Source organism: Danio aesculapii, chromosome 12, assembly GCF_903798145.1.
Source record: "Danio aesculapii chromosome 12, fDanAes4.1, whole genome shotgun sequence".
Lineage (NCBI taxonomy): Eukaryota > Metazoa > Chordata > Actinopteri > Cypriniformes > Danionidae > Danio > Danio aesculapii.
The window spans coordinates 20599497-20615022 of NC_079446.1; the positions used below are offsets into that span (position 1 = coordinate 20599497).

Below are 15526 nucleotides of genomic sequence, written 5' to 3' on the forward strand. Positions count from 1 at the left end.
TCATTTCCTCTTTGTTTGCCAACATGCTCCACCTTTATTTCCATTAACTCACTATCGGTTTCCTGCCCTCTAGAACAACGTGCTAAAGTTCATCACCTTTCCCATGTCATCATCCATTCATCCACTACAATAAGCATAAAACTAGTTATTGTGAGAAGAAATGTAAAGCAAGTCAGTCTAACTCATGACAGGCAGTCACACTTAACTTTATTAGGTACACCTTGCTTATTTTGCTCCCTTCTTTGAGGCAGAGACTGAACAAGATGAGGGAAACAATCTTTAAAACATCATAAAGTTGCTGCAGATTTATTGGCTACACAACCACGACACAAAATCTCCTGTCACAACATGTTTAAGTACTCATTTCATGCTATTGTATTGAGATCTGGTGACTCTGGAGGGCATTTAAGATGAGAGAACTCACTGTCAACTAATTTGAAAGCTTTTTAACATTACATGTTACCCTGTTAAATTTATACATGACAAATGAGAACACTGTGGTTAGTTAATTGATGGACGCGGTTGGCAACTCACGCAAGATGTGGTTCAGTTGGTACTAAGAACCCAAATTAATTATGCCAAGTAAACTTTCCTCACACCATTACATCACCACACGCCTAAACCATTGACAACAGTCAGGCTGAATTCATGCTTTCATGTTGCTTTTACCACACTCTGACCTGTTGGAGAAGGAATAGAGATCAGACAAGGCAACCTTTTTCCAAACTCATTATTATTTAGCGAAGTTTGGATTTTAGCCTGTTATTGTTGTTCTTAGCTGACAGGAGTGTAACCTGTCTGCTGTTTTGTTGCTATAGACCATTTTGAGGGATGTAAACAAAAACAATGGTCCCAGCATATTTCCTGTTTCACATTTTTTATTTCTACAGCTTCCAAAAATCCAAAGAGCCACATTTGGATAATGTTATGATAGCCGTTTTGACATTAAGATATGATTGAAACGCCTCATGTTACAGTTATGAAATAGTTTGATAACAAGCAGGAAATGTTCATGGGCCAATCACATCACCAAATTGAAACAGCTCAACTGCTTCAAGGTTTGACAAGCTGCACATTTAGAGATGCTTTTCTGCAGACACTGAATGCAACTAATGTTTTTTTTTTGTTACTATAGCCTTTCTATTATCAACCACATTCATAGCACTTAAAGGATTAGTTAATCCAAAAATGAATATTCTGTTATTAATTACTCACCCTCATGTTGTTCAATCCCTTAAGACATTTGTTTATCCTCATAACACAAATTAGGATATTTTATATGAAATCCAGAATCTAGCCAACCTTCCATAAATAGCAATGGTCCTGAGAGGTTCAAAGTTCAGAAAAGGATCATTCATTGATCATCATTTGGCTTTAGTCGTTTAACTATAATCATTCCAAGCTCCAAAAGTTTTTTCGTGAGCAAAATTAATCATTTAAAATATTGATAACTTGTCTAAAACACCTTAATTTATGTTCTGAAAACTAGTTAAGGTCTCAGTGGACGGGAATGACATGAGACAGTATTTGGGTTTTTAGGTACTAAAATGGCAACTATTTCCCAGTGATCTGTTGTGGCTGGAAGGGCATCTGCTGCGTAAAACATATGCTGGATAAGATGTCGGTTCATTCCGCTGTGGGGACACTGGATTAATAAAAGGACTAAGCCGAAAAGAAAATGACTGAATGATTGAAAAATATCCCACTTCTTCCCTATGCCGATGCTCAGTTTTACCTCCAGCAAATCCTTTTGACCATGTCTACATTCCTAGATGTACAAAGTTGCTGCCATTTCATTGATAGATTAAATATTTGTAATATCCCAATGAAGTAAAATATGTTTATGCTGTAAGAAAGTAACAATTAAAAGAAATACAATTCTGAGATAAAACCATAATTCCAACAAATAAAATCAAAAATGTAGGAGGGAAGTAAAAAATAAAAAACCCCAAGATGAAAGTAAACAGTGACGATCTGATTGTAGTTACTTTGATTTAATATCTTATAAAAACATTTATGTACAGTAGTTTATACTTTTTGTACCTCTTTGTATCCAGACACTGACATGACAACCTGACTTGATTTCGGTTTTTACATAAAGTTATGGGGCCACTGTATTAGTATGACAGTGCAGAAACGATGATAGGAGAGTGTGTGATTAACAAATCATAGTGATTTCATGCAAACCTTTTAGTGTTCAGAGGTTCTGCGGAGGCTGTAATGATTGCAGTAATCAGATCGACACAACAACCATTAAGCTTCTTTTCCCTAAGAGTCGAAATCCACAGCAGACCTCTTTCGATGTTATTTCATGTTGGGATCTACAAAGTTTCTCTTTCATGTGAAATACTTCAGTGGAAAGGAAGCTGAGCTTAGGTTTTAACTGCTCTTAAAAGACTTACAGATTCTTACTGTAGAAATACACAAACTTCACATCTGTTTCACCCTTAGGACAAGTTAGCCAGTTTTTTTTTTTTTTTTAATCTGGTCCTTTTTCTTCAGGGTGAGTGAGATTTATTGACCGCATCACCTACTAGAGTTTGCACTTCCCTTCTTTGCAACAGTTTCACCACCTTTAATCTTCAGAGAGTCTAACAGGTTCTTTATTCGTGAGCTAGCAGGTTCTGTTTTTTTCTTCCTGCGACTCTTCACCCCTGCTCCTGAGGTGACTGAAGGGGCGAGAAGCGCAGCGAAGCCCCACGGTGAGACAGACCCATCCGACTGGCTAGAACTTGGCTCAAGAATTTCCTTCTGCTGAAGTAGCCAAGCACTTTCTTGACAAAGCTTCACGAAACGTTCTAACTGCGCTGCATTAACGTTTTTGCTAATGTTTAGAGTGGCTTCAAATGGATTTTGGATGTGCAAAGCTGTTGCTTCCGGTTTGGACTGCTCCTTTCCCTGGTGAAATGGATAAAAGCAGAATAATTAATCAATTAAGATCTTAAACAAAGACAGTAGTTAAACAGTTTATTTTGGGATGTAACATTTAAAGGGAATATCCACATAAATATTAACCTTATAGCCAGTGCTGTAAAGTGACTAATTACAAATACTCAAACTACTATAATTGAGTAGTTTTTCCTCAGGAATTGTAATTTAAAAAGTAGTTTTAGAAAAGTGTACTTTCCCTGAGTACATTTTTACTGCAGCATCGGTACTTTTACTACACAACTTTCCTTCAACCTGCAGTCACTACTTTATTTTTTCTTGTCTATGGGGATTAGACAAACCTGTGACTCTTATCCAACCAAATCGCACATAGAAGGTAAATAGCATACCTCAAGACATGGACAATTTTTAATTGAGAAAATTGTTTGGAAGCATTAAAAGTGTCCAAGATGATGTTTAAATTTGTCACAAGCATTGACCCAGAGACTGTTTACATAAATGCCACCGATGAGAAGACGAATGTTACTGTATAATGACCGAAATGGTCTTAAACAACCAGCAGGCACAGGATGTCAACATGACATCAAATTGACAATGTACCCCAAGGTCATGATGATGTAGCATTTTGTTTAGAAATGAAAATCGGGTTGACATCAGAACCCAACGTCAGGCCGACGTCAGTGTCCTACATCCAACCTAAAATCAACCAAATAGCAACGTCTAATGATGTTACAGCTTGACGTTATGTGGATGTAATCAACTATGTAATCTATAAAATTTTGGATTTTGGTTGCCATAGCTGACGAATAAATGTCAGTATTTGACGTCTATATGATGTTGGTTTAAGATGTCAACGTTGGATTTTGGTCACTCTCTAACACAACCTAAAGTCCACCGAATATCAACCTCATTTGACATTGTTATTGGAAATCAAAATAAGATTTTCCTTAGACTCTGGCTAAACATTGAATTTTGATCACCTGACATCACGACCTTAATCTTACCTAATATTAACGTTGTGTGCCTGCTAGGCAATAACTAAATGCACTACAGAATGTTACATTTACACATGAACAAATTTGATGTAAATTCATCAGCTTTTTACAGTGTAATACTCACTACTCTTAAATACTTTTGAAAGGACTCCTTTTTACTCACATTTTTAGGCAAGTAATGGTATTGATTTTTCAGTACTCTTTCCACCACTGCTTATAGCAGATGTTTTTACAGGATTCAAACTATTATTTTTGCCTATATATACACACAAACTTTGCTTTTTTTGACATTTTTAAAAGTACTGGGAGCCTTTGTATCTCTAAGTTTAGCTAAGAAAAATCTTTACGTTTAGGTAAAGAAGCAAAAGTTGCCTACATTTAGTCCTGAGAGAGTACATTAACAGCAAAAAGAGATTGTTTAACATCAAAATCACATCATTTTCTTTAATTTGCACTGAAAATATTTACCAAATTAGAAAAAAAGTTAATTTTCAATTAATCACATATACGCAAATGTGTTCACTGCAGTGCCAGACACTGTCTTGAATAGACTACATATACACACTGCCCTCTGGTGGCCATGTGTGAAGCGTCCAATAAAGCCATGAGAGGTGTCCTCTGGGAGTTTGCGCATGCATGCACGTGTCATCAGTGGATGACTCACCTTCCTAATATTGATCGATGCCTTGTTGAAGGGAAAATTGCCATAAAACTCGAAGAATTCCTGCAACAGTTTCTCTGTGCAAGAAAAAAAATAAAATCACCAAAAATACCAAAGGAAAAAAAACAGCATTGCCATTACCAATCCGTGAAAATAAAAGCATTACATTATAAAAGCATCTTTCCAAGGGTAAAAACCTTTCATTATGTTTGTGCAAATAATGAAAACAATCCATGTGCCCCGCTTACCTAATGTGTCTGTGTTCTTCTGCAGTGCAATCTTGCTAAGGTCACTGACAATAGTGCAGTCATTGCCCTCAATGACACACTTATCCGATGGTCCTGGAAAGAGAGCGCGCGCACACACACACACAGACACACATAAAACATAAATTTAATGTGAGTGTCCTTCCACAGAAATGGTTTCTGCATCACTACTGTGGCATCAGTGTTCTTGACCCTGGCAGATGAGAAACAATAATTGTGTGCAGACAGTTGACTCAAAGGAAAGCCATATAAGCGTGATGTATGCCGAGCTATTATACTTTACAAGGGTCACAGACAATGAGACAGCAGTCTCTCATAAAAGCACTGCTCTTTTAGACACCATAATTAACTGTCCGGATATCATGGTCCAGTTACCCAATGTCATATTTTTCAAAAAGTTAATTAAAATAAAACGAGTGAAAAAAACCCAACTTATTTTCTTAGTGACACATTTTTATTAACCTGGCAAGAATGTGTTTATTAATCAGAATGTGTGAACGTATTGAGCCAATTCAGAGTATTAAGAATCATTATGCCATTCTGTTTTATCTTTATGGTTGAAATTTCTGCATTTAAAGATTAAATTTAATTAGACTTGCAATTTTTATTTATACATTAAGATTCAAAGTTTTGGGGTGTGAAAGATGTTTTAATGTTTTTAAAATGAGCCTTTTAAACTCATCATAGCTAGATTTATGTAAATGAGAAACAAATACATTAACAACAATATAAAACAAATTATAAATGTTATAAAACAATTTAACACTTTTTTAAATAAAAACATATTGTTGTATTATTATTATTATACCACATCCTTATAACTCTTTAAGGTACACTGTTGTAATCTTACAATTTTCTTTCTTAGACCACATTTTCACATAAGATCCTATTTTTCTGTGTTGTAATGCTATTGAATGATAGATTTTAAAAACAGACTAGTTAAAAAGTTAAACTGGCATAGAACACACACACACCACTTGCAACAACAGCAACTTGTTTTACTAAATAAGATTTTTTTTAAGTATTTAATAAAATGCCTATTTTTTTCTGTGATTAGTTTTATGTCTAGATCATGCATACATTACTGTTGAATGCTTTAATAATATTTACTTGAGCTTGTTAAATCAAAATTTATTCACGTTTTAAACAGCTTTTCTGTTATTTTCAATAACAGCTTTTCTATAGCTTTTCAATTTTAAGTTTTACAATATTTAATATTTGCATAAGTCTAATTATGAAACTATTTGGTAACACTTTAAAATCACTACACACTATAAATCATTTATTAAGCATTAGCAATATGGTAAAATCATTATTTGTTAAGCATTAACTCTACGTTAATAGATGCAGTTTATAGCAGTTTATAAAAACAGCTACAAATGCTGTATTCTTGACTTATAAGCACATGTATAATGTGCTTAATGACTGTCCTTCCATACTTATTATTAATAATTAATTTTTCATTACTAAATTAAGTATCGCATTATTTACAAAGCCGGCATTTAAGAAAAGTTGGTGGTTTTCTAAGATCATATATAATGCGTAAGTAAATGATTAAAAACTATTTAAATTCACATTATTATTCAGACATATATTAATGGTTACTTTGTATGTTAATAAATGCTTTATTAACTTAACTTCATCCAGTTTTGTGACCTAATCTTATTATATTGTGACCTGTATATTATGATGTATTATAAGGGCACACACATCATAAATATAGACGTACACACCAGAGTTTATTATAACTGAAACAAACACTTCGTTTTTTTTTTACACTAGCTACAAAACAAACACTTAGTTTTTCATGTTTTGTAAATAGAGTATGGATGGGTTATATTACTTTAGTTTGTCATAAAAAAATGGCTTGTATGATTATTATTATTGTGTGATGATTCAAGTGTCAATATATAAGCTATAGTTATGGGCCTACATAAGCAGTGCCACCTGTAAAAAAAATGTTTAAATTAAATTTTGTATTTTTGCTACCCTAAAGGCCCAACTTTGGGGTAAAAAAAAAGAAAAAAAAGTGCAAGAACCCATTTATTTTTACATTAGAGGCATCTAATAACAATGTCTAATAGGTGAAATATTTGCTGTTTTTCTATATTTGGGTCTTTCATGGTTAAGGTGTACAGTCACATGACACACAAAATATATACACTAGCACCTCTTACCTCACTGTTCTCTATAAAATTAAAAAACGATTTATTCTTCAGTTTTGGATTGATTTCTGATTGTTTCAAATTTAATTCTCCCACTTCAGTTTCTGTGAATCTAACCATAGTCACTGCTATAAAAGTACAATTGTATTATACCTGCCAGCTCTTTCAGACGGTCCAGTGTGGGCAGCATAGCAGGACTCCTCTGCTGTAGAAAGAACACTACCATGACTGTTAACGAGAAGTTGGTTATCCATGCTCCAGGTATACTGCTTGTGATGCTATGAGCCCGAGCCCAGCACCGCACACTGAACACCAGATGCCGAACACGAGGATCCAGATGCCCACATAGGAAGAGCAGCTCTGAACTTTTCATCGCCACCCTGCACACGAGAGAAAAACATACTCAAGAGAAAAACAAAACCCAATATATTTGGTCCAAAATCCCCATCCCACCATAAAAGTTTCACAGAGATTGTTCGCAGAGAAATTATTATGTTTTTTGTGTCAGTTTAGGTTGGTACTTTCTGTGTGACCAAAAATAGAACACAAGAATCTTTTCTATTATTACATTTTAAGAACCTTTTTCTATTTTGGAATTAATCTTTGATGCCACTAGGGGCACACAGATCAGCTTTTTCCCTTTCACTACCCCACCAAGAAAAAAAATTGGATTGCATTTCTTAACTCTAATCCTGCTGGTTAACACACTCAATGCACTTTTTCAACACATCCATTAATTTCTGAAATATCAACCTCTACCAAATGGTTGATATAGTTTATGGTAAAAGTACCGGAATTAATACATATACTATGAAAATCAGAAAATATCAAGTGTAAGACCAATTTATTTAAAAACAATCAAAATAAAACATTTTTTAAATACCAAATCATGATCTACTACATGATACTAACTCAATATCTATTTGAAGTATGCCATAACATATTTCAAATTCTCATTTAACATGTTTTCTTGTTTTGTTTTTACAATAAAACCAAAATCAAGTGTAGTAGTGCAACAGGATTATGTTTGTTAGATTTTTTTGTAAACCAACAATGGTGTGTGTGTAAACCATTATTTAAAACGGTCATTCTTTAAATGCCTTTAACAGTCATTATTTAAAACAGTCAAAATATGGTTGATTATTTGGTAGAGCAGAAGATTTCACCAGAAAAATAAAACTACTACTAAACTACCCCCCAAACAATGCAGGTAGTAGATGCAGGTATGTATATATTCATTCATTCATTCATTTTCTTTTCGGCTTAGTCCCTATATTAATCTGGGGTCGCCACAGCGGAATGAACTGCCAACTTATCCAGCATATGTTTTACGCAGCGGATGCCCTTCCAGTTGCAACCCATCTCTGGGAAACATCCATACACACTCATACACTACGGACAATTTAATCTTCCCAATTCACCTGTACTGCATGTCTTTGGACTGTGGGGGAAACCGGAGCACCCGGAGGAAACCCACGCGAATGCAGGGAGAACATGCAAACTCCACACAGAAACGCCAACTGACCCAGCTGAGGCACGAACCAGCGACCTTCTTGCTGTGAGGTGACAGCACTACCTACTGCACCACTGCTACACCCTAATATATATATATATATATATATATATATATATATATATATATATATATATATATATATATTTTTTTTTTTTTTTTTTATTTATTATTTCTAGCAAAACATTAATAAGTTTATTTAGCTGAAACTTATTTCATAAAATTAAGCCAACAATCCTAAGCACCAAGTACATCCGTTTCGGAGTATAATCATGTACATTTAGGAATGCTTAAAGGTAAGCAAATCAACAGCAATTGTTTTTAACAAATATTTAACCCTTTTATGTGCTGTTTGGGATGTTTTCATCCACTCTAGGGTGATTTTGAGTCTTAATTTGCCCACAATTTTCTCTGTTTCAGCAAATGGAATGATTTTTAGTGACAAATCTTATTTTTACACTTATTTTGGAAAAGCGCTTTGAAATTATTCCTTTTGTTATGTTCATGGCAGTTTTTGAACCATTGACTTCCATTATAATAACATTTTTTGATTGCCATTATGACACCACATAATCATGCATTCTTGATTGCTGCTCATTGTCCCTGTTGAGAAGAGGTAAATTTACTCACTTTTACTGTTGACCAGTAGTTGCAGTGCAAAAAAAAATATTTTCTGGATAAAAATTACATGGTTATATGGAGTGTGTACATATGAAGTTCAGAAACTATTTTGCACATGCCTGTCTAAAGGGTTAATGCTGCCAACAGATGATTAACATTAAAAATGAAAAGTTTTACCTTATCCCAAGAGGGAAAACCCCAACAATTAAGAATGCATGATTATTTAGTGTCATCGCTTTGCAAGAAAAAAAAATGTGATTATAAATGGTCAACTGGGCAAAAACAGCCACGAATATAACAAAAGGATAGTCAATTTAAACAGTACACAACGGTTAAAGCTTATCTGTGGGCCCTTATGGTGTTTTTTTTTATTTTTTAACAAGTGTAAAAAACAAAGATTCTCATCTTACATTTTTGATCAGACAGTGCTGCTCTAAATTATACATGAGTCACATTATATTTGAAAGATTAAATATATTTAAATGGCATGAAATGCAATTACTTTAAAGAAGTTGAAAAAAAGGTTTATTTGAAAAACATATGGCGTATATATTTTTAAAATAAACCCTTTTTATTTTCCTTAAAGTAACATTTCATGTTTAGCAGGCTGCATTCATTAGTCATTCTACTTTGTTCACACATCCTTTAAGATAAATGCTTCAAAGACAATAACGCTGTGGGTTTCTCATTATGCACATATGCTTCCATACTGCATACATCTGGGAATATCCCTCCCCTTCAACAGGGGACCCATAATAACAAAAAAAAGCTGAGCAAGTTTCACTGCAGTACTGGAGTGTCACATTCTAAAAGGAAGCGTCAGGGTGACCTTTATTTAGGGAAGTGTAAATGGGACTGAGAAAACAAACTGACAGCCCACACAACACTTTTACAGAGATAAACTATGGCTTGCCTTCTCAGCTTCTGACAGTTTATTAATTTAAGAGTTTGTGTATGTGTATTATGTGATTATATTATTAAGACAACGTTACTTGTTATTGGCTGTAAGATCGCACTGAAAGCCAGAAGGCTGATGAGCAAAGCGGACAATAGGACATCGTGCTTGTAGAATGTTCTGGACTCCCACACATCCAGGGCCAAACTGGTCCACACATTTTCCAACTACTGAGAGGATACTCTGTGTCACAGCCCGCTCTGATGGCCCCGTCTTCACCTGGTACTCCAGAGACAGTCCTGAGCCCTGTTTAAAACAAGGCTGAACAATTAACGGACTTGGGAAAAAAAAAAAAGGTTAAAAAATAAAAAACTAATACAACCTATATTTTTAAATTGCAAATGTAATGCTTAAAGAAATGTTTAAAAGGAAAATTCATTACTAGGTTATATAATTTAAGACTAATGCATGAAAAAATTTTCGTAAAACTTCATATAAACTACAAAACAAACAACATTTCAACTCTGATTTTAAACAATTAATAAATACTGAAATTCCCAACTTCTGCAGCAAGACGGATCAGTTCTGAATCAGTTTTTCAAATAATAAATACATTTCTGATGAAAGACACTCATGAATCATCAAGAAAGCCTAAATATATATATAATATTGGTCTATATATAATATTGGCTGCGATGAAGTAATTAACCAGTTAGTAGATGGAAGTGAAAATTAGGTTTGGTGTCAATTTAGACCTGGGTAAAAAAAATGGCAGCATTTGCGTTTAATGATATATAAGATTTGTTTAAGTTTACCAAAACTTAACTTGCAATAACTTAAAATGTATTACACAAATCTCAATCTCCCAAAAACGTTTTTGATAATTCTGAAACTGTTTCAAATTTAACAACTTTTCTTAGAGGCAGATTCTTTTACCTTGGAAATAAACTATTTGATACCTTAAAATAAAAAATGCCCAAAGTTAATATTTTCTAAATTTCTAAATTCAATTAAATAAAATGGGGGAAATGTGCCATTTTAAAAAGGTTACAATTACTTTATTATACCATATATCATTCTAGTTTCTGTGTAAAGAAAAATCATAATAATGCTACCTTATTTCTAAAATAAATTATTTTAAATCATAATAAATATAATTGCATGGATTTCTGTACTTTAGTTTCCATTATTATTTATATATTTGTCTTTATTCTGAAAAAATTACACTAAAGTAAAGCACATTTTACATGGGGAAATTTCTGAAATTTGACTAATTTAATGTTGAATTAACCTTAAAAAGGTACATAAAAAGAGAGTTCATAGAAAAATGCATAAAACCTAAATACAGGTATAAAGGGGGTCTAAAACAATTTCCACTTCCAACATCTTTCTCACTTAGACATGCATTTGTGTTTGACTGCTTTCAAATAGACACAAAAGACCATCTACTTGGTCTACTGATCTAATTCATAAACATTACAGGACATCTTTTTAAGAATGCTAACCACAAAGTATTTAAGCTTTGCTGTCTGTAATTATTTGTTTAGTTTGCAGGTAAAACATTAAATATGAAAAGCAAAATGTAACAAACCCAAAGTGTTCAGCATTGTTTTGCAGCTATCAGAGCTGCTGCTCTTCATGTTTTCAAAAATCTCCTCATATATTCATATGTAAATTTAAATCAGATAATTTTAAAAAAAAACAACAAAAAACATACATACTACCAACAATTCACTCACCCCTCGAAAATATAAGAAAAGTCACCAAGAGTAGACTAAAGACATGGATTCAAACCCCAAATGTGAATGAGTTTGTGGCTCCAAAACTGAATCTTAATAACAGATGTAACAATAAAGGAGATATTTTGATAAAACACTCCTAAAATATATAAAAAATAAATAAAAATATATATATTGTGTTTTACGAAAGAAAGTACAAACTGGTTTGAAATGGCATAAGATAAACAAAGACAGAATTTTACATTTTGATTGAATATACAGGTTTAGATTACTCTACCCATTCACTGCACTGACCTTTTTCTGGCTTCTTGCATATATGCCGTCGAGATCCAGAATCATGTCAACATCACAGCCAAGTTTACCAAAGCTGTTTACAGTGGAACCAAAAGGCCTAATGATGCATTCTGGGAAATACGCTCCTGCTATGTCTCCAAGCAGAGAACAGACAAGGAAGCGCAGACTGATGTTTTCTTCTGTAAGCTGTAAAGTCTCGGTCAAACATTGAAGCTGCTCATCTACCTGTGGAAATAAATGAGAACATGATTACTCTCCGCAATACTGAAACTTTAACTATCACACGTAAAACAAACAAATAAATAAATAAATGCTAAACACAAGTAGAAAGCTTGTCTGGCTTTGATCTGAGATGCTGCCATATCCCTAAAAGCCTTGATTAAATACAATTCAGTTTTGGGGTGAAAAGAAAAACAACTTTTCTCAGGGAAGACTTACACTGTGCTTTTGCAAGAGCAGTTTGGTAATGTCACCGATGTTCGGGGGGGATTGCTCCTTGAAATTTGGCGTGGGATAGTTGCTTGACTGAATGCCTGGCCATTTCAGTGACAGCAGCCGGGATTTAAAAGGCACTGCAGCTTCATGTTCAACAGCTGGTAAACCTGTGCTCTCCTTCAACGAGGCTATGCTCTCTTTATTGGAGAATTCAACAACTGCATATGCACCCTACAAAAACAAACCAGATCATAAACAATAGCTCACAACATCACTCACAGCTGAATTGAGACAAAAATCACTTGCAATAGCTCTGCCACACTTACAAAACTGTTGTAGAAGAAATGCTTGTTGACTGTCCCATGTTTAGAGAGGAAATCTAAAAACTTCTTTTCGCTGAATTTAGCAGGACAGCTGATTAAAACAGATCTTTCAGCTTGTTCTCTTCGCTCCTCCTGGATTGCTTGAAATGTTTTACTTTTCACTTTTGAGACAAAAAAAACAAAGCAAGTAAAGAGATTTGAATAACTTGGTGTTTGATCATTCACGTCATTTGAATCACTATTTACACCATGAGATGACAACTTGATAATTATTTTGTTAATAACAGGACAACGCGAATACATTTTGCAGCCGTCATTCTATTTAAAATCAGTTTGTAAACGCCATGCTTACGGATCTTAAAGAATAACAATGTTACCGGAGTCTGCGGTTTTGCTCCCTGTCTGGGCTTTGATTGTTGGTGTAGTTGACGTAAATCGTCTTTGCGTTTGAGGTTCCAATCCGTGACAAAATCTATCAAGACCTCCTAAACTTCTAAAATGTAACCTACACACGCCAAAGGAGGCCGCCATTGCTGATTTGAGACGGACGCGTGCGCAGAAGTTGGCTCTACGGTGGCTGTGAATGGACATACCTTGTGGAACGCCAAAACTGCCAAAAAAAATAAATAAATAAATAAATAAATAAATAAACCCGCAAAGAAATATTAAATAAAATGAGTTTAAAATAAATCAAATGAGGTTTGTAAAATTAAAATTAGACTAATAATGCTTGTGATATTATTCCTTGTGGAGTCTTTTCACAAGTCTGTTAAGATGCATTTAACCGTATAACTTAAATTAATATATTTTCTTAAAATAAAATAGAAGAACGAATAACATTTGAGGTGAAGTGCTTCAAAACAAATTCGCTATGCTTCAACAATGCCGAATCATGAACTGGATTGTTAAATAAATTAATAATTTAGCCTAAATAAAATTAAAGTAAAATATTCTGTTTCAGAGAAGCCTATATTAAACTGTTTTTCATGTTGCGTCGGTCAATTACAATTTAATTAATTTAATCAAATAATTTGAATGAGCAGGACAGACGTTTACAATATTCGCAACAGCACTGAACATGTTCCCACATTACCTTGGTGGAACAAACTCGGTTGGAAGGGTGAGAAAACTCAGAAACTCGTTGTGAGAATGGAGATGTTTGCTTAATTGTGCCAGTCTGTCAGATAAAAGTTTAAAACACCTTGAATGGTTCTGTTCCATGCAAGTAGGCTGCGCAGCAGCTAGATCTGATCTGTCTGATGAAAGACAGTTTCTCCGGCTCAGGTGCTGATGAGACTGCACTCTCCACTCTGTGTGGGGGATCAATATTTGTCTCATTAGTTTTAGGTCTTTTGGCAAATGTCTCAAATAAGTGTATCTGTTTCAAAGAGCCATTACTCATTTTGAACCTTGTTTTAAACAATAGTTATCTGAATTGTAATTGATAGTGTGCAGAAAAACCACCAGCAAAACTAAAGCCAATAGATTTCTTTACCCATCTCCCACCATGCAAGTACATACATGCTTTAAACCAAACAAACACACACCTTTATTTGTTGTCATACTTTCTTGCTTTGTCTATATATAACGTAGTGTAAACTGTTTAATAATTAATTTAAATTATGTAATAAATAAATGAATTAAATAAAAAGCGCCATTAATTCCCACCCTCTCATGGTAGAAACGCACAGTGCATACAGCCGTACGCTGCAGGCGCCACTGAACATTAATTTGAATGTATGCATTATATCATCTATGCATTAAACTACAAAAAACGAATTACTGCTTGCGCGAGGCATTTGACATGAAGAATGTATGAACAGGACAGTTAATTTGACGTTGTTCTGTTTTCTGGCAGCCGTTATCAATCTCACACATTTTTTTCTTTTTCTGAAAGTCTTAATAATGTCATTGTGGAGTTTTTCTTTTATTATTTTGGCAAATACGATTGTAAAAATCAATGTGCTGAAGTTTACCCAACTATGATGACTTCTGCTACTGAGAAACCCGGAAATGTGAAAAGAGCACATTGTGTAAATTGCATATCAGCATTTGTTTATACATTTCTTTGTTCATACAATAATGAGGAAGGATCATTATATTTCTGACTTACTACATGGCTCTCTACATCTCTACAATCATTCTGACTGATCAACGACATTCCATATGTTATTATCTGATAACAACAATTTTAACTAACAACACAGGCTCATCAGGGTACTACAAATCATTCATTCATTTATTTTTTTTTCGGCTTAGTTCCTTTATTCATCAGGGATCGCCACAGCAGAATGAACGACCAACTTATCTAGCATGTTTTACGCAGTGGATGCCCTTGCAGGTGCAACCCATCACTGGGAAACACTCTTGCATTCACACAGGAGCACTCGGAGGAAACTCGGGGAGAACATGCAAACTCCACACAGAAATGTCAACTGTCCCAGCCAGGGCTTGAACCAGCAACCTTTTTGCTGTGAGGCGATCATGCTACCCACTAAGATGCCCACTACAAACAATCTTGACCTTTATAGTCAATATATAGTTAGCACTGTTGCCTCACATCAAGAAGGTTGCTTGAGTCCCGGTTGCCAGCTGGACCAGGTGGCATTTATGTGTGGCATTCAAGAGTGGTGCTCTGCAGTACTGGGTTGCAGCTGGTATGGCAGAATACTGAGAGTGGTCTGGATGCAGACCTGGTGCAGTGCAATCTGAGCTGCATCCAATGCCTTT

The 15526-nt window shown here is 34.4% G+C and overlaps 1 protein-coding gene across 1 annotated transcript; it reads right to left on the minus strand.

The window, feature by feature from the left end:
* Nucleotides 1–1978: 1978 nt before the first annotated feature.
* Nucleotides 1979–13387, minus strand: mtpap (mitochondrial poly(A) polymerase). Its single transcript, XM_056470067.1, has 9 exons — nt 13174–13387; nt 12800–12957; nt 12477–12704; nt 12039–12263; nt 10103–10311; nt 7130–7356; nt 4794–4886; nt 4549–4622; nt 1979–2898 (listed from the first exon to the last, which is right to left on the minus strand). The coding sequence occupies exons 1-9, from the start codon at nt 13385–13387 to the stop codon at nt 2527–2529; spliced, it is 1800 nt and encodes a 599-aa protein (XP_056326042.1). The 3' UTR covers nt 1979–2526.
* Nucleotides 13388–15526: the final 2139 nt, after the last annotated feature.

Bases quoted from the DNA above. Each gene is read 5' to 3' on its own strand.
- mtpap (XM_056470067.1), bottom strand. From the start codon at position 13,387: ATGTCCATTCACAGCCACCGTAGAGCCAACTTCTGCGCACGCGTCCGT. The intron at 4,623-4,793 runs GTAAGCGGGGCA...TTTCTTGCACAG, and splicing joins GAAGAACACAGACACATTAG to AGAAACTGTTGCAGGAATTC. The intron at 2,899-4,548 runs GTGAGTCATCCA...CCATTTCACCAG, and splicing joins CATCGATCAATATTAGGAAG to GGAAAGGAGCAGTCCAAACC.